Source organism: Lithobates pipiens, unplaced genomic scaffold (genome assembly GCF_037356315.1).
Source record: "Lithobates pipiens isolate NorthernLeopardFrog02 unplaced genomic scaffold, aLitPip1_a1.2 Scaffold_28, whole genome shotgun sequence".
NCBI classification, from domain to species: domain Eukaryota; kingdom Metazoa; phylum Chordata; class Amphibia; order Anura; family Ranidae; genus Lithobates; species Lithobates pipiens.
In genome coordinates, this window is record NW_027507789.1 from 65,020,435 (window position 1) to 65,045,947 (window position 25,513).

The 25,513-nt window shown below is 42.4% G+C and overlaps 1 protein-coding gene across 1 annotated transcript in view; it reads left to right on the plus strand.

The window, feature by feature from the left end:
• HID1 (HID1 domain containing) overlaps positions 1-25,212 on the plus strand; it is an 81,666-nt gene extending 56,454 nt beyond the window's left edge. Inside the window, exons 9-19 of the mRNA XM_077459334.1 lie at positions 6,957-7,097; positions 7,223-7,313; positions 8,407-8,558; positions 12,073-12,151; positions 13,418-13,582; positions 13,704-13,931; positions 16,067-16,200; positions 17,892-17,963; positions 19,786-19,877; positions 22,590-22,748; positions 24,686-25,212. Of these exons, the coding sequence (XP_077315460.1) occupies positions 6,957-7,097; positions 7,223-7,313; positions 8,407-8,558; positions 12,073-12,151; positions 13,418-13,582; positions 13,704-13,931; positions 16,067-16,200; positions 17,892-17,963; positions 19,786-19,877; positions 22,590-22,748; positions 24,686-24,749 (1,377 nt within the window). The 3' untranslated portion in view covers positions 24,750-25,212. The remainder of the gene's footprint in view (positions 1-6,956; positions 7,098-7,222; positions 7,314-8,406; positions 8,559-12,072; positions 12,152-13,417; positions 13,583-13,703; positions 13,932-16,066; positions 16,201-17,891; positions 17,964-19,785; positions 19,878-22,589; positions 22,749-24,685) is intronic.
• The last annotated feature ends 301 nt before the right edge of the window (positions 25,213-25,513 follow it).

A 25,513-nucleotide genomic window follows, 5' to 3' on the forward strand; every position in this document is an offset into this window, starting at 1 on the left:
CCATACAGGAAGTACCTTGGTTTTTTTTTTTTGCCAATGTCTCAAGGTGAAGGTCATGGTGGATTGAAGTACTATAATAAGGACAGCCCCATTGGAGAAATCCTTGGCAGGATCATGGGACTATGCAGTTGGATCCATTAAAGTTGGCAAAAAAGGGCAAGATGGATGGTACCCGAGCCTCAGAAGAAGCAAGGTTTTTGCCTGTAATGCTCCTCTCTGGAGGGCTGGACCCTGGGAATCCAGGCTCTTGGATACATGACTAAACCAAAGGTTGTCCTGGCAGGGTGCTGTACAGGTCCAAGGGTATAGACCCCAGTATGCAAGGGGCACCTGATCCTTGAAGGTCCGTTTTTTGAGACCTGGCCTGCCGTGATGGGTGAAGATTGGGTCTTGCTGTGTATTCCAGCAGCAGTAGGAAAAAAAAAAAGCCTGGGGAAAGAAACGCATATGATTCAATTTAAGGGACTTCTGAGTAGCGACTGTTTTGTTTTTGTTTTTTTTTACTACTAGAGGGTGTATTGTAACATACCTGGTGTTTACTTGTCATGCTTTCCAGCTCTCCTTAATTTTTCTGTGTCTGGCAGCACTCCTTTGGAGACAGCATTGCCCCTCATCCTGGTCTGTCAGTTGTCCTCCGAAAGGTCCTGGGACCACCTGCCTCCTGAGCGGAGCGGCCCGACAGCCACTCTCTCACCCCCCGAGCTATCCCGATAACAGGACCACCTCATCCTACATGCGTGTGGGAGTCAGCTCTAGTTAAAAGGCCACCGTAGGATGCAGGGGGCGTGGCTTAGGTGCAGCCGGCATGCACATGGAGGGTGAGAGTGCACGTAGCACACGGCTCAGGCACAGGCTCATGGCTATAAAGTTTGTGACTCTGAAGAGTCTAGTGGCTGACGGAGGGACACAGAGCATACTGGGGCATGTAAGCACTGTATAGGTGTGGATACAGGCATTTAAAGACCTGCCTACTAGGCATTAGGCTGAGCAGTGATTGCAGCATTTTTTTTTGCTGGACTACAGCTAGGCAGTGTATGCATATTGAGTACCTCTGCATTTTGTGTCTTCCTGAAGGAAAGGTGGGGTGAGTACAGCAGGGAGGAGTGCAAGGGTACCACTGTCAGGATCTGAGGAACCTAGTTATGCTTTCACAGTACTATCCTCCCCTGACAGGCCAGTCTGAGACATTGAGGCTGTCAGGCATCCAACATTTCAGCCTCTGCATACGTCACCAAGGACGATTTGGCTTCACCATTAGCTGGTTGGGAGGGAAAAATAGCCAACACGATCGCTTCTGGCTCCCAGTCGCAACAGGTTCCTTCTCCCCCTCCTGACCTTCCAGTATTGGAACAGGAATGGGCAGATAACATTGAGGTGCCTCTTCTGAGGATTCAATCTCAGAGGAGCCCTTCTCAGCCTCGCAATCCCAAAAACTGCTAGTCCAATCCCTTACAGAATTGCTAAATTTTGCATACAAGTTGCCCCCAGTGGAGGTGACCGAGGCCCCCTTTTGTTCTTTGAGGCCTTCACAGGGCCCACATGCTTTCCCTTTACAACCACTGCTGGAGCAACTAATATATGCAGATTGGGATCACCCAGATAGGTATTTTGTTCCTCCTGGGAGATTTTCTCCTCTTTATCCCATGGAAAATTTCACTAATGCCCTGTACACACGAGCGGAATTTCCGTCAGAAAGATCTTGGATGGTTTTTCTGATGGAATTCCGCTCAAGCTTGGCTTGCATACACAGGGTCTTACAAGTTCTCTGAACTTTCGACCATCAAGAACGCAGTGACATGCAACACTGGGACGAGCCGAGAAAATTAAGTTCCATGCTTCTGCGCATGCGTTGAAATGTTTCCAAGCATGCATAGGAATTTTGCGCAAAGGAATTGCTCCAGACGATCAGAACTTTTTCCGATCAAAAAATGGAGAACCTGCTCTCAATCTTTTTTGCTGGCGGAATTGCCGATCGTGTGTATGCGGCATAAAAAGTGGAGTTTGGCAGCAGTGGATGCTGCTATTTCTTCTGTGAAAAAGGGTCTAACTTGTCCTTCTTCCTCCTTCCTTCCACTCCCATGTAGAGAAAGACACAACATGAATAGTATAAAGACTTAAGTTTAGCAAAAATTAAAAACCATGTCCGCAAAAGGAATGTAACTTAAGCCGGCCATAGAATGTTCGAATCTCAGCCAGTTCAGCAGGAACCGGCCAAGATTCGAACCATGTTCAGGCAGACTGAATTTACCTAAGTTGATGGATTGATCCATCAACTTGGGTACAACTAGCCTGCCATATTTTACAAGTGATTATTCTGTTAAATGGCTGTTCTAGCCACTTGCAATAATCACTGTCTTCTCCTGGCGGGGATGGCTTCCCACATTGGCTCTGCAGGAAGGATTCCCCTGTCAAGACAATCCTGTGTTGATGGGGGGGGGGGGGGGGGGGGGGGGGGGAGGAATCCCAGAGGATCGGGAGGAAACTAATGATTCCACTTATGAGGAATCTAGTGGAGAAGGGCCCTCTTCAGCGTCTCAGGATGAGAAAATGTTGGTGCAAATTCTTGCTAGATTGGTCCGTTCCACGTTTAAGTTACCCTTACCTGTATCAGTTAAAGAACCCACTTCTTCTCTGGGTTCACTGAAACGTCCTCAAGCTGCACATGCCTTTCCTGTTCATGGTTTGCTGGAAAGGCGTATCTATTCTGAGTGTGATCACCCAGATAAACATTTTTTTTTTTTCCTCCTAAAATGTTTTCTACACTTTATCCTCTGGAGGAAAAATTTACTAAGATGTGGGGTATACCGGCAGTTGATGCCGCCATTTCCTCCGTAAACAAAAGCCTGACTTGTCCTGTTGACAACGCTCAGATGCTTAGGGATCCAATTGATAAGAAAATGGAATTCCTATTAAATGTTTTTTCTCCTTGGCAGGTTCAGTAGCACAACCTGCAGTGGCAGCAATTGGAGTCTGTCAATATTTGAGAGACCATGTTAAACAGGTGCTTAAAGCCTTACCTGAACAGCAAGCCCGGGGGTTAGCTAACCTTCCAGCGGCTCTGTGTTTTGCTGTTGATGCTATCAGAGATTCTATCCTTCAGACCTCTCGCCTTACTCTTGGATTGGTACACATGCGTAGAATCTTGTGGCTGAAAAATTGGTCCGCTTAATCACCATGTAAGAAACTCCTGGCGGGATTTCCCTTCCATGGTGCAAAACTGTTTGGAGAGGACTTGGACAAATAAATATCCAAAGGATCTCTAGTGGGAAAAGCACCCTTTTACCAGCCAAGGATTGGAGTAAACATTCCTCCTTTTTAAATGGGCGCTTTCTCCAGTGCCAGGGGCATCAGCCTCCAGGCAGTCACGACTGCCTCCTCCGTCAGGCTCTAAGGTTAAAACTCAGAGTCAACCCCAGGGACAAAAGAAGTCCTGGGGAGAAGGTCTTCAAGACAAAACGCTAAGACCTCCTTATGAAGGGGCGCCCCCCTGCTCACTCGAGTGGGGGAAGACTACTAAAGTTCTCAGGGCTCTGGCAGGAGGAATTTTGGGACAAATGGGTGTTCGCCACAATAACTCTAGGTTACAAACTAGAATTCTGAGAATTCCCTTCTCCTCGTTTCTTCAGATCAAATGTACCCAGAGAAAAAGAAGTCTCGCCTTCTAGCGTTGGAGCGACTATTGTCGCAAAAAGTTATCATGGTAGTTCCCATGCAAGAGCAGGGAATGGGGTTTTATTCAAACCTTTTCACGGTACTGAAGCCAAACGGAGATGTCGGACCCATTCTAGATCTCTAAGATCTAAACCGATTTCTAGAGATATGGTCCTTTCGCATTGAATCGATCCGATCGGTAGTCTCCATCCTACAAGGAGAACTTCTGGCATCAATAGACATCAAGGATGCGTACCTGCATGTACCTATTTTCCCTGCTCATCAAAAGTTCCTGCGTTTTCAAAGTAGAAAGTAATATGTCATGTCATAGGCAGAATCCTCGAATTTCTGCAAAATGGGTTAGAGCTGAAACTGGCCTTGAGTACCATCAAGGGCCAAGTCTCTGCCTTATCGGTTCTGTTTCAACGTCCACTTCACATTCTTTGGTCTGAAGCTTTATACAAGGAGTAACGCACCTTAATCCTCCAGTTAGGGTGCCTCTGAACCCCTGGGATTTGAATTTGGTTCTGTCTGCTTTACAGAAGCAGCCTTTTGAACCGATACATCAGATAGTTCTGTTGACAAGGAAATACATTTTTCTGGTGGCCATTTCTTCTGCCAGAAGAGTATCAGAATTAGGGGCCCTCTCTCTTGTAAAGAACCGTATATGATAATGCACAAGGATAGTGATGTTACACCCTCATCCCAGTTTTCTACCGAAGGTGGTCTCAGGTTTTCATCTAAACCAAGATATTGTTCTGCCTTCCTTTTTTTCCAAATTCCTGTTCTACGGAAAAGAGAAGTCACTACATTCTTTGGATGTAGTGAGAGCAGTCAAAGCCTATCTGGAAGCGACGGGTCAGGTTCGCAAAACGGATGTCTTGTTCATATTGCCAGAGGGTCCTAAGAGGACAGGCAGCATCAAAATCTACCATTGCTAAATGATTTCTTCAAGTAATTGTTCAAGCTTATGCCTTTTCAGATCAAGGCGCACTCCACTAAGGCTATTAGTGCTTCGTGGGCGGTGCATCACCAGGCCTCCATGGCTCAAATCTGCAAGGCCCCAACCTGGTCATCAATCCATACATTCACCAAATTTTATCAGGTGGATGTGAGAAGGCATGAGGACATCGCCTTTGGGTAGCGGTACAGGGTCCTCAGGTCTGAGTACACCCTATGTTGTGTGGTTCCCCTCCCTTCAGATAGCATTGCTCTGGGACATCCCACCAGTAATTACTGAGTCTGTGTCCCGTCATGTATGAGAAAGAAAATAGGATTTTTATAACAGCTTACCTGTAAAATCCTTTTCTTTTGAAGTACATCACGGGACACAGAGGTCCCTCTCCTCTTCTAATACACTTATATTGCTTTGCTACAAAACTGAGGTACCTCCAGTAGGGGGAGGGGGTTATATGGGGGATTGAACTTCCTGTCTAGGGTGTGCCAGTATCCAATCGCCTAGTGATACCCTATAACCCACCAGTAATTACTGAGTCTCTGTGTCCTGTGATGTACCTCAAAAGAAAAGTATTTTACAGGCAAGTGTGTATGTATGTATGTGTATATCTATAGATATAGATAGATGTATACATTTTATAATTTTTGATGTCTGTATCCTTGTTGGTGAGATTCATCCTCTGCAGATCCTAGTGACCACTGTCGGTGGAACAGAGAGTTATGAGAAATGTAAAATTTTACCAATTGTCACTGAAAAGGAGGGGAAATCTTCCACTGGAGATATTTGTTCCAGGAACAACTGTCTAATGGCAGCTATACGTGCTAACTCTTTCTTTTCTGATCAGTCTCTTCCAATAGGAATTTCGATCTATAGTCGACAACCTCTTTATAAACAAAGTATCTTGGCGCTGACGGTTAATGCAAAACAGTAATTCATATTCCATAGTTACATAGGTTGAATAAAGACACCAGTCCATCCAGTTCAACCTGAGTGAGTGTCTACAATTGTCCCGATCCCTGTACATTGCACACTCACATCGGTCCCTACCCTCAAGGAGCCCACAATCCAAGGTCCCCATTCATATACTAGGGCCAATTTTGGACAAAAGCCAATTAACCTACATGCATGTCTTTGGAGTGTGGGAGGAAACCAACCTGGCTGGCTAATTGACTCAGTTACAGGCAGAAAGCGGAACGAGTCTGCAGGAGCCTGACAATGCACCCATGATCCACTGAATGTGGCTGCAATGCTTTGCAGGTTCCTGTATGGAGAAATAATAAATGCACTTTTTAATTTTTTTATTTCTTTAAGGTGAAGTTAAGCCTTTAACCACTTAAGTACCCACGTATAACGACCACCCACCATCGTTATACATCGGTACTTTGAAGGAAGATATCGTTAGCTGCTGCCATAACCCCGGTATCCTCTTCAATGAGCGGTCCGGTTTAAGATAAGGGGTCTCTGCAGCGGATTCGCCACAGGATCACTTTTATCGGCGGCAGAAGAGGGGGGGCCCCCGTCTCGCCGCGATCCGATGCCCTCTGCCGCTTACCGGAGGCAATCGCATCCTTTTTGTGGCCTGACATGGAGATGAGTGAGGGAAAGATGGCCCCCACCCGTCTCCATATCATTGCAGGGCAGAAACTACGTCAAAACATCTATTTATTTATTTTTATTTTTTATTGCTTTTTTTTTTAAAGTGTAAATATGAGAGCTGAGGTCTTCGTCTTCGTCCTGTCATGCTTTTTTTTTTTACTATAAGGGATGTTTACATTCCTTTGTAATAGGAATAAGAGTGACACATTTTTTTTTAAAACCATGTAAAAATAAAAGTTAAAATGAATGAGAATAAAAGGGTAAATGTGTTTGTCATCATTCCACGAGCGGGCACAATTTTGAAGTGTGACATGTTGGGTATAAATTTACTCAGTGTAACGTTATCTTTCACCATATAAAAAAAAATTGGGCTAACTTTACTGTTGTCTTACACTTTTTTGAATAAAAAATCTATTCTTTCCAAAAAAAGTGCACTTGTAAGACTGCTGCGCAAATATGGTGTGACAGAAATTATTGCAGCGACCGCGATTTTATTCTTTAGGGTGTTATAAAAAAAAAAAGTGTGTTTGGGGGTTCTAAGTCATTTTCTAGCAAAAAAAAAATGTTAATGTGTAAACAACAAATCTCAGAAAGAGGCTCGGTCCTTAAGTGGTTAATAATTTTAAGGTTGTGATGGTGTCTGACTAAGGAAAGACTAATCTTGCTTCCTCAGAGAATATGCTGTTTAGCTTTTGTTTGCAAACTTTACTAGCGTGGTAACTTGATGAATACATACATTATCTAATTTCAGGATTTTCAGTTCATCTTGAAGGGCCTGGCCCGTCTACTCCTGAACCCCCTTACTCAGACATACCTGCCAAACTCCACTAAGAAGATCCAGTTCCACCAAGAATTACTGGTCCTGTTCTGGAAATTATGTGACTTCAACAAGGTCAGAATGTTATCTGTTCTCTTCTGTCTGTGCAGTCAGTGGACAAGTCTCCTGCACGATCTGGGTGGTGTGTCTTATGGGCTTGTTGCTTCTTTTCTCACCATTGCTGTCTCTCACTCCTACAGAAGTTCCTGTTCTTTGTTCTGAAGAGCAGTGATGTCCTGGATATACTGGTTCCAATTCTATACTACCTGAACGATGCACGAGCGGATCAGTGTGAGACTGCACTTCCCACCTCTGTCTTCACTTTTCAACTCCTCTCACCTTTTCCTTATTAGTCTAAAGCTGGCTGTACACTGTTGGAATTTTGGCTGATTCAGAGGAGTTGGCCAAAAGTTTAACAGTAGGAAGCCCTGCCAGCTCTACAAAAGAAGCTTTCTTGATAGAAGTCTATCAAAGGAGTCAGTCTGAAAATTGTTGGCTGAACAATGCCTGCAGCCATTCGGCTTGGGTATTCTGACAACCTGCACTAGTGGCTATCAGAATATGAAGTCCAGCAGGGGGTGGATTTGTCCATCTGTGCTGTTTGGTGGCTGGAGGGAGCTGTGTGACTTCTTTCATTCAGCCCACTGGCTGAATGTACGAAATCTAATAGTGTATGGCCAGCTTATTCCTTAGCCATCTTTTATTCACTACAAATTCTATAGGACTTTATGGAGTACATAAACCATTCACATTATAGTTTAAATTGGCCTGTTTGAGACCAGGGCCTGAAACTTTTCCCAAATCTCTCTTGCCGCAACAGCAAAAAATGTAAGGCTTATGCTCCCACAATAAAATTATGGGTATGCCTGTATTGAAATGCTGGATGGAGCTGGGTGTTGCTGTTGGAGGATGTGGGTTATGGAATTGGTTAGGGTACTCTGCAGCAGACTAGGTGGCTCTGTAGGTGATGAGGTTTCTGGAGGGGGCTGGAGAACACTCTTGGAGTTTGGAGAGCACTATGGGTCTTTGTTCCAGGTTAGGGGGCACTATGGATGGCTGAAGGCTCTGCACCAGTCTGGGCAGTACTATGGGAGGTTATGGATCTTTAACTGGCTTGGGAGCCTTGGGGAGGCTGCAGCCTGGCAGAGTGGGCCATTTCCCTGTGGAGAAGAACCACTGGTCTAAATAACACACACTGGGGCCATTTTTTAAGAGGAAAATGGGACAATGGAGGAAACTTAACACAAATCGGGAAGAGCATACATATGTCCTGCAGATGATGGGAAATGTATCGCAGTACCATTGTTTCTATAATCTTATGTTCTCTGTATATCATGGCCTTGGTCTAACTAAATTTTCCATTCATATCTTTACATACATACAGCCCGTGTTGGTCTTATGCATATCGGAGTGTTTATACTTTTGCTGCTTAGTGGTGAGAGGAATTTTGGTGTTCGCTTGAACAAACCATACTCTGTCAGAGTCCCATTGGATATCCCGGTGTTTACTGGAACACATGCAGACCTGCTCATTGTGGTGAGTTTTTGTATAGTGTTGGCTCCAAGTTCAGTTCTGTAAAGTTAATTTACACTATGAGGTAAAGCAATGCTGTATTTATTATTCTACAGCAGACAAGTGGCAAGTGTAAGTTTTAAGGACTCAAATTTTGCATTATCTTTATGTGAAGTTGGCAAACCATTGCAAGCAATGTTCCTGGTGTGTTCACTTCAAGCAAATATTTACATTGCGTTTTACTGTACTTGATCAAAGGCACAAAATTATGGTTGTGAAATCAGTTTACCATTTAGTTACCATGCATTGCACGTAGCAACCATTTGAGGGGAGAGTGTTCCACGCCCTTGACATCATCATGAATGTGTATAGACCTAAATACAAGGTGTGCCCTACCATACAGTGATCCATTATAACATTATGACCACCCACCTAAGGTTGAATAGGTGCCAAAACAGGGCTGACCCATCGTGGCATGGACTCCACTAGACCTCCTGGTATGTTGTGGTATCTGGCACCAAGTCAGTATCAAATCATTGCCTCCGTCAGCTTACCTTCTTCTCATAGTGCAGCCTGGTGCCATCTCTTCCCCAGATAAGTGAGGCACACGCATGCTGCCATCCACAGAAAAGAGAAAAGGTTATTCATCAGACCCAGATGCCTAATGCAGTATTTTCCCCATTCACACATATGAACTGCAGAGGATATAGCCTTAGAATATTCAATTTATTCCCTATTCATGATGTATGAATAGTGATGCAATATATATGTGTGTGTGTGTATGTATGTACAGGGCTGGCCCAAGACATTTTGCTGCTTGGGTCTAAGAATTAATTCTGCCGCCCGCCCCCCCCACTCAAAAAAAAAATCATGCCCACCAAAAGCGACCACATCCCATTATTTTATATCATAATTAAAACTTAAATTATATTTAATCGGGAAATCAGATTTACATGCAACAGCACCCTTTTCTATATGCAAAATTATGACATTTTAATTTCCTAGGGGCAGCCTAGGGTAGTATAGGGGCAGACTACGGCTGTATAGTAATTTTTGAGCTGACAGGTTATGCAACACTTGACCATCCAGCAGATCACCAGCCACTACTAGAAAAAATTATGGACACCCTTTGTATTTACTTTATATAACCTCTCTGTTTTCCCAGTGCTCCAACAGTCTTCAGTGCCTAACCTCACACATGCCCCAAAGCAGAAGAAGGTGGGCCGGGCGTGAGGCTTGTCGTACCCCCTCCCCCAGTTCCACCCAATAGAAAGATGCGCCCGAATATCGGCTGCTGGCGGAACCGATGGGAAAGGGGTCTTTCATTGCTCACCTTGTGGGTACCCCGCCCCTGGCAGCACACACCTGAGCTCTTCATGGGTACTCGGGTGTTTAACAGCTGGTGTTAGCACCCGGAAACTAGAAGTATACCTGTTGAGGGCAGCAGGCCGGCCTTTTTTACAGGGCAGCAGAGCGGTCCGTGGCCCAGTCCGCCTCTGGTTGACTCGCATAACCGCTGGGGAAAAAAAAAAAAATCTTGGGCGTCAGTTTCCCGCATTTCTCAAAGTCCCGCCTGGGTGTATAGTGTGTGTGTGTGATGTATAGATGGATTGATTTGGACACGGGCACAACTTTCATACTTTTTGTCTCTGTATGCCACCAGAATAAAATGTAAACAAAACAATCCATACGAATTTGAAGTGCAGAGTTTCAGCATTAATTCAAGTGGCTGAACATAAATATCAAGTACAAATTTTAGAAACTGCAACCACTTTTATACACAGTCCCCCCCCCCCCCCCCATATTTTCCAGGGATCAAATAATCATAAATGTTAATTTTTTTAATCTGTTGTTGAGAATCCTTTACTGGCAATGACTGCCTGAAGTCTGGAACCCATGGACATTACTAAAGACTGGGTTTCCTCCTTTCTGATGCTTTGCCAGGCTCTAACTACAGCTGTCTTTAGTTGTTTGTGGGACTTTCTGCCTTTTAGTTTTGCCTTTGGCAAGTGAAATGCATGCTCAATTGGGTTGAAATCAGGTGATTGTCTCGGCCATTGCAAAACATTCCACTTATTTTCGTTCAAAAGATTGCTTTTGCAGTGTGTTTTGAATTGTTGTCCATCTGTACTGTGAAGCGAAGTCCAATCAACTTTGCTGCGTTTGTCAATCTGTGCTGACAGTATATCTCTAAAGCAAAGGATGGGGTAATATGGCGCTTCCTGGGATTTTGAAAAAAAAAAAAAAAACTACGTGTGTGTGTGTGTGTATAGAGATAGAGATATCTCTATTGTCTGAATATGTGTTTTGGTAAATACCTGGAAAAAACTAAAATTGTTTCCATGTCCAAATATATATGGAACTAACTGTGTGTATATCTATCTCCCTTAGTATTATCACTCTTGCATTTCCATGTAAAAGTTCCTACACCTTAATGGCATATGCCTTAGAGCTACAAAATTGTGTAACCAATGTAAACTGCCATTGCAGGATAAATGATGCAACTAAATGACAGTTCTTTTTCTATAGAATTATTTTACTGGATTCATGTAAATTTGCTTCCTTTTTATTACTATGTGCTGTAGTGTTTTGTGTTTATCCCTTTTCTGCTTTGTCTTTTTCAATGTAAAGTGACTATGTAACATTTTACTGAATTCAAAACGAGGAATTGGCATCTACTATGCCAATTATTATTTGCTAAACATGGTGGTCAACAGCATGCCTAATAAACAGTCCTTGACGTTTAATATAGCCTATTAGATTATAGATTCTGTTTTAAAAATAATTTGGCCAAAAAAGGTATAATCCAAAACAGAAAATTGTATGTTTGCATGGCCAAGCTGTAAATGCATGCAACTATAATATATTAAATGTTTTAAGTATCTGGTCTGCCCAGTGCTTGTCTCACTAGGTGAGTAAGGATAGAAGTTATGAAAATGTCACCCCCTAACTGGTCTTTACTTCCTCCCATACACTTCTACAGTATATGTACCATACCATTATTGGCTAAAGGGGGCCACCACATCGTATGCACACTGGCAGGGATACATGGGAAGCTCTATACCTTTTGTATGACTCAGACCTGCCAGCAGTGTCGAGTAGAAGTAAGGCACCTAAATGCTAGATATTTATTAGGGCCATATGGATAAAATATGGGAGCTGACATTGCTGACTTTAGGGACAAGTTCCAGGGCTAGCTCCTTTTTATATTTGTTTCACTGATTTTGAATAAGCATGTGCATATGGAGTGTTGGGTAACCTAATGTGCACGTTTCTGTTTGTGGTCAGTACATCACTATATGTATTGAAACAAAGATCCATGGCACCAATGAGGCTTGCACTTGCATTATCAAGTCCAGAAATGGCACCCTTTGTAGAAACTTCCAGAGTTTTTTTTTTTCTTAAATACATAACGCAGGTACAAATAATTGGGAACCAGTCATTCACTTGTTACTGGCCTTTGACTGTAATTGCAGCTGACTTATAACATATTACAACTTTATTGCAATTTTTTTTCTTTGTCTTTCTTCCTCTCCAGGTTTTCCACAAGATCATCACCAGTGGACACCAGCGACTGCAGCCTCTGTATGACTGTCTGCTTACCATCATAGTGAATGGTACAAGATTTAGTTACTGGGAACAAGACTTTTGTCTTGGTTTTGAGGGTTGATCTTTCTTTCCTGCATAGTGTTATTTGCCCACATGGTGGCGCTATCCAGCATTTCTTGGTGCATTGGCATATGCGCAAAGGAGGTTAAAGGGATCAAGTATCTTGATACATTCTATACATTATGATAAGCCTTCTGTGTGCAGCAGCCCCCCTAACACTTACCCGAGGTCCCTTTCTGTCCAGCGATGTCCACGATTGTCTCAGCCATCTGATATTCTCCCTCCTGATTGGCTGAGACACAGCAGCAGCGCCATTGGCTGCCACTGCTCTCAATCAGTCAGCTAGCCAATCAGAGGAGAGAGGGGATGGGCTGGGTCGAGGCTCCGTGCCCGAATGGACACTGGGAGCTGTGACTCGGCTCGGGTGCCCCCACAGAAAGCTGCTTGCTGTGGGGGCACTAAACAGGAGGGAGGGGCCAGGATCACAGAAGAGGATCCGGGCTGCTCTGTGCAAATCCACTCGCACACCCCCAAAACATCAGTGCTTCACAGTGGAGATGGTATTCTTGTCACTGTTGACCCCTCTCCAAACATAGTGCTTATGGTTGTGACCATAAAACTCTTTAATTGGTCTCGTCACTCCACATTATAATGTGCCAGAAGCTGTGAGGTGTGTTAAGGTGTTGTCGGGCATATTGTAACCAGGCTTTTTTTATGGCATTGGTGCAGTAAAGGATTCTTTCTGGCAACTCGACCATGCAGCTCGTTTTTGTTTGATTGTATTGTGCTCCTTTGAAACAACCACACCGTCTTTTTCCAAAAAAATAAATAAAAGTTCCAGTATGCATCTCATTTGTTTGCATGAAAGTTATAGCATCTATAAACTATCAATGTACACTTATTGGGGTTTTTATTATTATTATTTTTTTTTAACCAAAGATATGCAGCAGAATACATTTTGGCCTAAGTGTATGAAGAAATTCGATTTTTTTTATTTTTTTTATTGGATATGTTTTTTGTAACAGGAAGTAAAACATATTGTGTGCAGGTTGTGGCGTGTGTGTTTTTATTTTTTTAAAGTGTGTTATGGCTTCATATGATCACTAGCCTTAAATAAGACAGTTTTTTGGCATAATCCTGAATTTTGGCATCAATATTGAAAAATTATGGATTTCTGCTAGGGTATGCAAACCTTTGAGCACAACTGTATATAGCTGTGTAAGGTTTATGTCTACTGCCTTCTTTTTTTACTTTTTTCTTTTTTCTGCTTGCAGTATCTCCATACTTGAAATCCCTCTCCATGGTGGCTGCCAACAAGCTTCTACATCTTCTTGAAGCTTTCTCCAGTCCTTGGTTCCTCTTCTCATCTCCACAGAATCATCATCTCGTCTTCTTCCTGCTTGAGGTTTTCAATAATATTATTCAGTACCAGTTTGATGGTGAGTCAGTTTACTCTTTCTTTTTTCACACTTTGTTTTTCCTGTCGCATATATTTATCATGATACAATTGTAAGGATTCTTTTAATGTCTGCCAATTTCCCTATCTTTTTTCATGTGTAGGTAATTCTAGTTTAGTTTATGCCATTATTCGAAAGCGCACTGTATTTCACCAGTTGGCAAACCTGCCTTCAGATCCTCCATCCATACAGCGAGCACTGCAACGCAAAAAAAAACCAGCCGAGCCAATATTGCGCACAAACTCTCAAGAGGGAGCATCAATGGAAGGCTCGCGCCCCGCTGTCCCAGCAGAGCCTGGCACTCTTAAAGCAAGTCTCATAGCCACACCTGGTAAGCATTAACGGAAAAGTATAATGTGTTGTGTATGTTGTCTGTATTACAATTAGGAATAACAAATACAGTGAGGGGAATTTACTAAAACGGGAGTAGGCAGAAACTTGAGCAGCTGTGCATGGTAACAAATCAGCTTTTAGCTTTCATTTTCAAAACTTAAAGCGGAGCTCCACCTAAAAGGGAAGTTCTGCTTTAAGTACACCTCCCCACCCTCGTCACTTTTGGCATTTTTTTTTTTTTTTCGGGGGGAAAGCAGGTACCTGCACCCACTTCTGCTTGGATCACCTCCTCTCCCTCCCTGCAGTCATCTGGGACCTGCCGGGTGCCCACAGTTGAAATGCCAGCACTGGGGAGAGAAGCGATGGGGTGAGCACATTGCTGGATCCTGGGGGACAGGTTCGTGTGTGTTTATTGAAAGGCAGCAGCTTCACTTTTTGTAGCTGCTGACTTTTTTATTAAACAGAAATGATTGGAGCTTATCTTTAAAGTGGCATTAAAGTCATTCTTTTCTTAAATCAGATAAAAATAACAAAATTCAAATGCATTTTTTTCTCCTCCAAGCTTGGCTTTTCAGTTGTCCCCTGGCTATGCTGCTTGATACCTGAGGTGTCTGTGCCACTGGGATCTATTGAGTCCTGTACAAGTCTCCATTATGCTCCTGCTCTTTACCCCAAATCTACATGCAGTTACACGCCATTTTCATTGGGCACATTGCTATGCAATTTATGAAAAATAAAAAAAAAATAAAAAATTCAGCCCTAAATTATACACAGTAAATGTAATCTCCGGTCAAAAATTAATACATTCTATTTAAAGTGTAAGTTCACCTTCAGCAAGATTTTTCAAATATCCACTTATGCAATTCAATATCCTGTAAATGGTAGTGCTCCTCCTGTATTAGATGGTGCTCATCCTTCTATTACACATGCAGTTGGATGGGGGGGGGGCGTTCCCACAAAAAAAACGCTGGCTTCTCATCCCCCCTTCATTTCGCTGTTTGCAGGAAAGGCTGAACATTACAATATTGCACCCCCTAGCATGTTCTCTGGGCTGTTCACAATGCATATCTGCACCATGCCCTCTTCCTGCTCCCACTGAGCTCAATAGTGCCCACTCTGGGATGTTCATTTTGCATGCATGTGCAGTGAGCGCTCAAGACAAGTAATGTACCAATACAGGTCAGTCTTAAGGAAGACCTTTCAGAAAGGGGAAAGAAAATCCCCTTCCTTTTTAAGTCTTTTCTCACATCGTAATTTGTTTTGCAAAGAAGCAGATGCAGGATGATGACTTATGGAGGGTACTTATTGAAGCGTTCCTGGACAATTTCTGGCACACCGAGGCCTACCATACATATTAAGATTTCACTTGTTCAGCCCAAATGCATAGATGTTCCCCTATCCACTATAAACCACATGGATGGAGGAATTTGCCCTGCCAGCTATTGTATTCTGACAGCTGCTGCTTCCATGACTGTCAAAATTTCTGAAAAGTGACTGCAACCAATCGGCGTTTACCACCCAGCTTCGTCAATTTTTTAGATCAAAGTTTGTCAAGCTGTTTGGTGCCTACAGGGCCACTCTATGCCTGAATTTCAGCTGATTCAAATAGAAAGCTGTGTATGGCCAGCATAAACCTGCTAATCGGGTCTGCTCATGACTGATAAAGTCCAGAGAAATACAGTTCAGATTGGCACATCTTCCTTTAAATCTGAGTCTGTGAAACTCTAGGTTGGTTTCAGTGAAGTGATTTCAGAATCCTGTGAAAAGAACTGCATGGAAATAAACAAGAAGTGCTGTAAAAAAGCAGATTTCTAGTGGGCTGGCCAACATTGCACAGGAGGAGCACTAGGTTTGTCGCAATATGTTCTGCTTGGTATTTCCTTGTCAAAAAGATTTTATTGAACATACAAAAGAGTATTTGACAATAGGTTAAGTACATAATATACAACAGAAGTAATCTGCTTGGTATTTCCAATAACATTTTACTTGTATCCTACATATCGGAAGCTTTAATATAGGGGATGTTGTTGGAAATTTTTGTTTATGCTTCATTTCACCTTCAAACATGCCATCAGTTACGTATGTATGTGCGTGTGTGTATACATACATTTTTCTTTCTTCTTTACTCACTAGGTATAGAAAAGCTTACAGAGAAAGCCCAGGTATCAGAGGATGGCACACTACGAGTTGTTGACCCTGAAGTACCATCATCACCTGGAGAGAGTGGACCATCCCGTCCCCTGAGTGACACAGAGTCTCAGACTGGGGTGTGTGGATGTTGCTTCATATTACAGAAAAGTCTTTTTTGTTTATGCATAATTCATTTTCTCTCTCTCCCTCTTATATACTAATGTTAATTTCACATAGTGGACAGCCACCATCTCTTACCTGCAGAAATAGAGCCTGTGTGATGGCAGGCTTGTAGGCTCCATAGTGTATATCTGCAGTGTGATATCTAAAGCGCATTCGGGAAGACCCCAATAGGCTGATTGTGCAGAAGTCAACCTGCCTGCACATATATAGATATATAGATATATATATAGATATAGATAGATGAAAGTCAGCCAGTCCCTGCTGAAGCTGCCAAATTTCTCTCTCCTCTGCTCCCCCCTGCTTTTATTTATGAAAATGCTAACTACCTGTCTGACATGCTGCATTTAGTAACCCAGAGGATTGGCAAGTGAGGTCAGAGTTAAGTCCTAATAACTCATTTGCATACTTGTTGTCAGAGGCGTAGCTTGAAACTTGTGGGCCCCGATGCAAAAGTTGACCTGGGCCCCCTTCACTACTTCCGATGTGCGTGCAGATACATCCACCACACGCCAAGATTCTCAAAGTGACATAACAGTTTTGAGTTCTCAGAGTTCCGCTTTACACTACACAGGGCTGAAACCACATTCCTTTACACACAGTCTATCAGTCTTCACAAGGTGTATCTGGCTTTTATGTTGCCCTTCTGACCTGTGAAATTCTCTGGTCGGAATGGCAGTATAGTTGCAGTAGGCAGACTCGCCATGTACGGATCATGGCTGAGTGGCTGTGTTGTAAAATAATGTGATTTCAGCCCTGCGGAGGAGGAACAGTAAAGAATGCTGTAATGGGAAAGGAGCTCAGCAGACAGGCATAGAATGCGGGTGGAGGGAGGGGGTGGTCAGGGGGTGTAGCTTAGAGAGGGCAAAGCCATGTCCAACAAAATCTGGGGCCCCCTGAGGAGGTATTAAGGGATTTGTTTTGCCAATTTCTGAAGGTTTCTCTGTCAGTATTGGGGGAAGGTCACCTCCCGGAGGTGTGTGTATTTTCACCAGTTGTCAGGGAAGAGGGGTAAGTAGACATCCCTGGGGGGGGGTATAGAGAATCCCAGCTGGTGACTAGGAGATACTGAGTAGCAGTGTCATACCTCACCAGTGACATCGGTCCCATTGTGGCTACAGGACGGCACTCTCCTCCTCTTGCCTTGCTGAGCTCAATTACCATTCCATGTTGCCAGCACACAGCACAGACACTTCCCCCATCCTGGGCTGTTCTCACCTCATGCTCCTCTCCATTCAGGAAATGGCTCACAGCTTCTCCCCAGCCATGCGAACAGAGGGATGTGGATTGTGGAAGGCAAAGTAGAAGCCCAGTACTGGAGCGTGGCTGTGGGGCCCTAGGGCAGATCGAAGCTACATTTTGTGGAGGATATAATATGACAAGGAAGTTGCAGGGGCCCCATGGAGCTAGAGGCAGGGCTGCGATTGTGACCCCTGCAACCCCTTATGCTACACCCATGCTTGTTGTGACCTAGAACTACTGTGTCAAATGCTAGAATTGGTCAGAAAATTTGCATTTAATGGAGAAGTTCAACAATGGCAGCCTTCATATTTCTGGGATTCCATGTTTTTATTTTTATTTTTTTAAGGTCACATGCTTTGAAGGGCAAGTGTCCTCCCTATGGCTACATTTTACATTTATTTTGCAGGATGGTACACAAAACCTGCCGAGAAGGCGGCTATCAAGCTCCTCATCTCAGTGGAATCCATCTACAGAGTGGGTGAGTCCTAATTGAAATAAACAATATATAGGCGGGCAAAGACTATGCATGGCAGAAAGTAATGTTGTCACTAGCATTGACACAGGGAGCTAACCTTTTAATTTTAGACTTCATCAGTGCTTCCCACTTGTTGTTCTTCTGCTGATTTCCTTCCGTATTTAGAGTTGCTGGTCCTAAAAGGCATTGTAGGGTGGGTGTCCAGAGGTTGCTCTGTTCTCTCACTGAACTGTGGGATGTTGCAGGTTCTATAAAAATTGGAATATGCATGTTACAGATTCCCGGGGGGGTTTGGTAATTTCTTTAGCAGCAGTGGTTTAACACATAGTAAGGTCTGCCCTGCCCACCTCCTAGTGGTTGCTAGTATTTTGCTCAAAAGTTTATTTTCGGTGTTTAGTAATTGCAGATAAGATATACCTTAGGCATTTTCACCTGGCTTTCTGTGGCCTTACATAAAGTTTTTTTAGCTTATTTCCAAGCAGGTACTGTGTACAGTCGCCCCATAAGCAGGAAAGCCTGCATGTAGGTCTACGCCAATAGCTGCGTAAATCTCTGCATGCGTACAGAGGTAATCCTGAACGCAGGCTGTCTTTACCAAAGGTTGTTTTAAAAATGGGGCTTGTCTCAAATTTAGGTTAAAGTAGGGCTAGTGCAAAGGTAAGGAATTCTCTGCATCAGAGGCTATGTTGTCTACTACCTACATGAAGTTGAGAGAGATAATGCATGTTATATTTTTTTTCTTATTTTATGCAGACAAACTTTAAATTGTACATAAATATATGAAATACATTAATACCAAATCTTTTGTAAGATTGACAATATACCCAATAATCTATCAAGTCTAATTCTGAAGATGTTAACCCAGTTCCATCTTCAATCCCTGCTTGCTTTAGTCTGCTCCTTGTTCAAGTATTACCCCAGCCAAATTGTCAGCCCTCATTGTATAGCAACTTTCTCTTGGAACCATTTGAAAATGTCACCTTTGTCACTCCAAAAAAGCAATTCCTTTTGATGAAACTTGTTCCCATGGATTCAATTCTTGTATTAAGTAAGACTTAAACAGAAAATACACAGGCACATTATAAATGAGTTCCAGGCTATAAATTGAGGGTGCTAGGTAAAAAAAAACGGCAGATGCCTGCCATATAAATTGCAGTCCCTGTATAACTATCCTTGTATAACTAGCACCTGTGCTGTCTTCCCACAACTGATTCTTCTCACCATTGCAGGTCCCCGGCTCGAATTTGACAAACCTGTGGTCCTAGAAATATAAATTGCCACCCAAAAATGCAGAAATCTCCTGTTCTCTGTATTTTAGCTTAGATGTCCAGCAATGAGCCACATCAATGTGTAATCCAACCAGAGACTAGCTTCCATGGTTCCTGGCACTGGCCAGATCCTTCCTGTCTCATAATCCTTCCTATTGACCCATCACTGAGATGTTAAAACAATGCTTTTGAATAGGACCTTCAAATTATAATGAACTGTTCAGTCTTGAAATATAGGCAGGAGACCAGCATTGCACCTATGAGCAATGCTTTGCAGTCTCGGTTGCAAAAAAAAAAAAAATGTAAATGTATTTTTTTTTGCATAAGTTGGAGGTGGCTTTTAACATGGTAAAAGTATTACATTTGCTCAAATCATCAAAATTTTGGAAATAAAATTGTGTCTCGTGTGTGTGTGTGTGTAATATTAAAAAAAAAAATTATCTCTCTCTCTATATCTATAGCTATATATATATTATAGAGCTTTCTTGCATTTTTGGTATTTATTTAATGTTTAGTATATGTGAAGCTCAGCATTTCTGTTTTGTAAATGCCAACAGGTCTTGTCCTGGAAGGTGAAACTACCTCTTCAGACAATTATGCGGCTGCTACAGGTCTTGGTTCCACAAGTGGAGAAGATCTGCATTGACAAGTGAGAACTGGGCTGGGAACTCAATCATGGTTATGGCATTTATAAGCTCTAAGCCTTTCTTGAAGGGAAAGTGCAGTATTTTTGTATAGATTTTCTTTGGAAGTTCAGGATGTTTCTTTTAAGCAAAATAATAAATTGTGTAATTGCATTTAACTATTTCTGATAAACCTGTAGCATAGAGCTTCACCTGTCTGGAAAAGGTAAACATGAACTGCAAAACCTGCTTGAAGCAGGTCAAATTCAGATAGAAATGGGTCAACTGTCGATCACATTTACCTGTCAATGAAATCTGGTGTCTCCAACTGATGCCATTGGTGCAGCTCAAAACCTGTTAAGGCAGTCCGTTACCACAGTACCAAAAGGAACCACCAGCCACTACCGTCATGCTCAAAACCAGGGGTCTCAAACTGGCGGCCCTCCAGCTGTTGAAAAACTACAAGTCCCATGAGGCATTGCAAGGCTGACAGTTACAAGCTTGACTCCCACGGGCAGAGGCATGATGGGATTTGTAGTTTCGCAACAGCTGGAGGGCCGCCAGTTTGAGACCCCTGCTCAAAACCCTACAGCTGATTTATGCAAATAGGCAAGCTTTTACATTAACTACTTCATCCCCTTAGGATATACCTGCCTTTTGAAGTGATTTGTATCGGAGCTGCAGCCATGATCCCAATACCATAATTTTCACCCAGTGCTGGGCTTTACTGTAGAAGTGATTGAGTGGCTCTACAGCTGACTGATCACTTCTACAGGGCATGGAAGGGGGAACCCCACGATTCCACAGGCGTGTGAAATTTTAAAGCGTAACATATTAGATTTCTATTTCCTTGAAATAACCTAATCTTTTTATATTTTACCAAAATATTAGTATTGTGTTTGTGTGCACTTAAAATGGTTCTAATAGCAGAAGGTTTTTTATCTTAATGCATTCTATGCATGAAGATAAAAAAAACCTGTGTGCTTCAGCCCACCATACTTACCTGAGCCCCATCTCGATCCAGCGATGTTGCATGAGAGACACTGCTGTTTGCGGACTCTCCCCGCTGCTGATAAAGTCAGTGAGCCAGAGAGGGGACGGGGCCAAGCCACAGCTCCGTATCTTGATGGACACACAGTGCAGCAGATCGGCTCAGTGCCCCCATAGCTAGCTAAAGAGGATCGGGGTTGCTCTGTGCAAAACTATTGCACAGAGCAGGAACGTATAGGGATGTTTCTTTTATTTATTTTTTTAAAACAGTTTACAACCCCTTTTTAAAGAGATAGTGTGGTTAAAGAGAGGTATGATTTGTTTTGTACAGGTTTTCTTTCTTCTAGTCATAACTAAATAAAATACGAAATAAACAAAAATGTTAGTGTGCTAAATATGAAATATTTTATATCAATATCATGTAGTCCTATGTCCAACCAGCACATGCAGCGCTATTCCTCTGTTTACATATAAAGCTTTGCATCCCTCTTGGCTGTACTGAAAGAAGCCCATTGTTTATAAAGCAGTAGCTCCTCCCTTATAAAATGGCCCACCCAAAATTCCTGGACCACCTTCTCGTATCATCCTGTGGTGTTTTAGGCAAAACATTGTAGCCCAGCTAACTTTAGTAAAGTCTCATTCACACTGATCTGCAATTATAGGACTTTTCTAAATGTAAATAAATGCATTTAATGGTATAATGCTCTACATTTAGATTAGCCGCGTTTTGGGAAAAAATATATAATTCCAGGTGCAATTTAGATGCTCTAAATGCAAATACATGTAAATGCAGGAGAACTTGATCTGGGAAGAGTAAAGTCTGTTCATACAACACATGCAGCGAGTGTTAAAGCAGCCTAAAGGATGATTCAAACAGCAGCCAATCTAGCTTGCTTTTTAGAGCCACCATTTAATGTCACTAAGCCTCCAGGTGCATATTATACATACTTTTCTCTGTCGGAGTGCCATATCCCAGACTACAGTATATGTGCAGTAGGAAGTTCTTTTATTTACTATAGCTGTTGGGCTAGCACATTTGGCCACTAGATGGCGGTACATATCCTGGGAAATGCCTGATATTTGGCACCATCTACTGGGCAATTGCAAGGTTTTCCATATAAATCACAAAAATAATTTACGCCTGATATCTATATGGCAATTCAATGACAATGGTGTACCTGGTATATCTGGCACACGGGGCCGATCAGTTTTCAACACTCCCCCTTTCTAAAACTATAAAGGAACAAAGCAGCACACGCCACACAGAATTGTTGGTGTGGATAAATTATGAAAACAGTGGGAGGGGCTTAAAGAGCCATGGTTAAATAAATCTGAGCCTACTCGCTGTGTGCAAAACGCACACAGACCCCCTTCGCAGCCTGACCCCCCCCCCCCCCCCCCCACACACACACATTTCAGGTACCCCTGGTGCAGAACTCTGCCTTCAGTACAGACCCCCGGAGTGGTGGTACCTGTTGTGGTCTACATATATAAGTCAATGTTGTTGTTGTCATGTGCATATTTGTCTTTCAAAAGAAATCACAGGTATGCAGAGCAGTGGCCTACACTAGGGGGACAATGTCATCTGTTAGATGCTTGTATTTTTCTGCAAAATAGAAATTGTTCTTCCCTTAGTGTTTGCGACTTAGAAATGTTTTACATGCAGTTAAAAGTATCTTGTTTATGGTGTTTCATTCTTGTAAGCTGCATGCGTAAGTCAAGTAATTGAAGTATTTTGTAACCTGCAGGGGATTGACTGATGAGTCAGAAATTCTAAAGTTTCTGCAGCATGGGACCTTGGTGGGATTACTGCCTGTGCCTCATCCCATTCTGATCCGCAAATACCAGGCCAATGCTGGCACAGCTATGTGGTTTCGCACATATATGTGGGGTGTCATCTACCTTAGGTGAGTATGTAGAATTGGACTGCAGCTTGCTGGAGAAGGTAAACTTGAGACTTGAACATTAAGTGTAATTGCAGCTAAAACCACTCTCACTTCTTCCTTCGTTCTGTTTTGTTCTGTTTTTATTTTTTTTTTTTTTGGTGTTAATATGGCTATGCTCATAGATGAGCAGTATGATTTGATGGTGGTGGAGTTGTCATTTTTTAAACAAGAGGAACAAAAATGGAAAGTTCTCCTCATTGCAAGCGGTCTTATTCCAAATATAAAACGAAATTTTGAAAATTTAAATTTTCACTTAATTTGGTTCTGCGTAGAACACTTTATTTTTTATTTTTTTTTATTTCCTTTTGGGAGATGTTTTTACTAAATTATCCCAATTTGTTTATTTCCAGTTAATGAGTTCTACGCTTGACTACCAGCCTGTAATACCCCTTTTCAGTTTAAAGTGCTGTGATCGTTTAACTGACAATTATTCTGTCAATGCGACACTGCACCCAAATCTTAATTTTTTTTTTTTTAAAGATGGAGCTTTATTCATTTAGTGTTTTTTAGTAACCACGCTTAGTGTGTGTGTGTGTGTGTGTGTGTGTGTGTGTTTTTTTTATAAAAATGGCAGGACAGTACAGGCCCTTTCAAGATGTGTTAACTGTAAACCAAAGGAAATTTGTGCTAAAACCATATTGCTGAGAAAAATTAAAAGAAAAATGGCTGCTAGCATAGCCTGATGGATTTACTTCCTCTTTGTTTCCCTGTAAAGGCAAAGCATAATGGGCTACTATGTATCGCATAGTAGCCCATTATGTGTCGCTTACCTGACACAGGAGCCAGCGATGTCCCCAATTTCCTCGCCGGCTGGAAGCATCCATCTTCCTTCCAGGGTCACGGGCTCTGTGACTGGCCTGAGTCGCATGACGTCACTCCCACGCATATGCCACCAGTCACGGCATGTTGTTTAATGAAAACGGCATGCCGTGACCCTTCTAAAGTGAGCATGTGCCGAGTACATCGGCGCATGTGCAGAAGAAATTCTTGTACAGGGAATTGTAAATCTCTCCTAAACCTACATGGTTTAGGAGATAATTTACAGCACCTACAAGTAATCCTTAATCTAGGCTTACCTGTAGGTGAAAGTGTTTTGTAAGGGTTTACAACCACTTTAATACTGGTTCAGATGGAAAGGTATTAGAAAACATCATGCATTGCAGTTTGTGTATGGGGCTGCGTAGCCACAGACCAGTCGGGTGCCCACGCTGACCCGTGTCCACAAACAAAAGCACCTACAATAGGCATGTAAACATCAGAACTGGACCATGGAGGAATGAAAGGAGGTGGTCTGGTCTGATGAATCATGTTTTTATTACATCATGCTGATGGCTGAGTGAGTGTGTCACTTACCTGGGGAAGAGATGCTGGAAGCAAGCAATCCTGCTACTGACGATTTGGTGCCAGATTCCACAGCATACTTAGAAGTGTAGTGGGGTCCTTGCTTCGACAAGTCAGGCCTCTTTTGGCAGCAAAAGACTCAATATTAGGTGGGTGGTCATAATGTTATCTGTTACTGATCATTGTACGTTTAGATGCACTTATAATCCAGTGCTGCAGCACATATTTTTAGTGAAAGGCCATAGTTCTAAATGAATGTGATAAATATTGGATTTTCACCTCCTAACACCGCGCACCGCATGGAGTGTGCATTATGGTGCGCTGGAATGCTTGTACATTGCTCGCTACTAAAACAGTGCATTTAGGTGCCATTCAAACTGAATCACAAGGCACGGTGGTACACATGTTGCTGTGCAATGCAGCCGCCTGTGTTAAAATGCTCATTACTATAACAAAACAATGTGAAGGACGCCTTTAATATAGAAGCATTTGAAATAAATACTGTTTGCGTTATTTATGAAAGATACTCACTAAAGTTCTTTTTGTTTCATTTGCAGGAACATGGACCCTCCAGTCTGGTATGACACTGATGTGAAGCTGTTTGAAATCCAGAGAGTTTAAACATCATCTTTTTAATATCAACGTCTGCTCAGTACCTGTCATACATATCTAAAGCCTTGTCATAGAATACTTTACCCCCTCCATGAATTTCAATGTAATTGACCACAAGCATACTAAATCATTCCATAAAAACGCATATCCAGCCCCCTGCATTTCTAAAAAGCTTTTTATTTCCCATTTTTTGTTTTTATGTTGATTTTTTTTGATCGGGTTAGAGAAATATCTTGACTGCTGAACTACAAATCCCAGTTTGCTCTGGCAGCATGCTGCTACTCCTAGTTCAGTACTTGGTAGAGGGTGGTTTAATTTACAGAATAGTTTCCCTCTTCTGTGACATTTTGCACATTATCTGTATGTGGGGGAGGTCCTATGTACCAATCCCACACTCGGTGGCACTCACCGACTATGTGAAACCAGATGTAATGTATTAAATTATATTAATAAAATAGTCTATGGATATGAATTGACTGTGTGTACATTTGAGTTGCAAATTAGTTCTTTGACTGCTCTATAAATCTATTATTCTGATTTCTGGGTAAATTACTATGACATAGGCAGGTGGCATTTGTATATTTGCTGTCTTTGTGTGTGTGATATTTTTTGATGTCCTGGAGCTGGTTTAAGCTGGCCATACACTATATACAATTTTCTTATTCAATTTCCTTTAGATTTACTTTCAGGGCCTGCCTGATTGCATACAAATTGAAAGTATTTAGGTTTGACCTCATACTATATGGTTTTGGTAAATCTAAACGAAAGTTGTA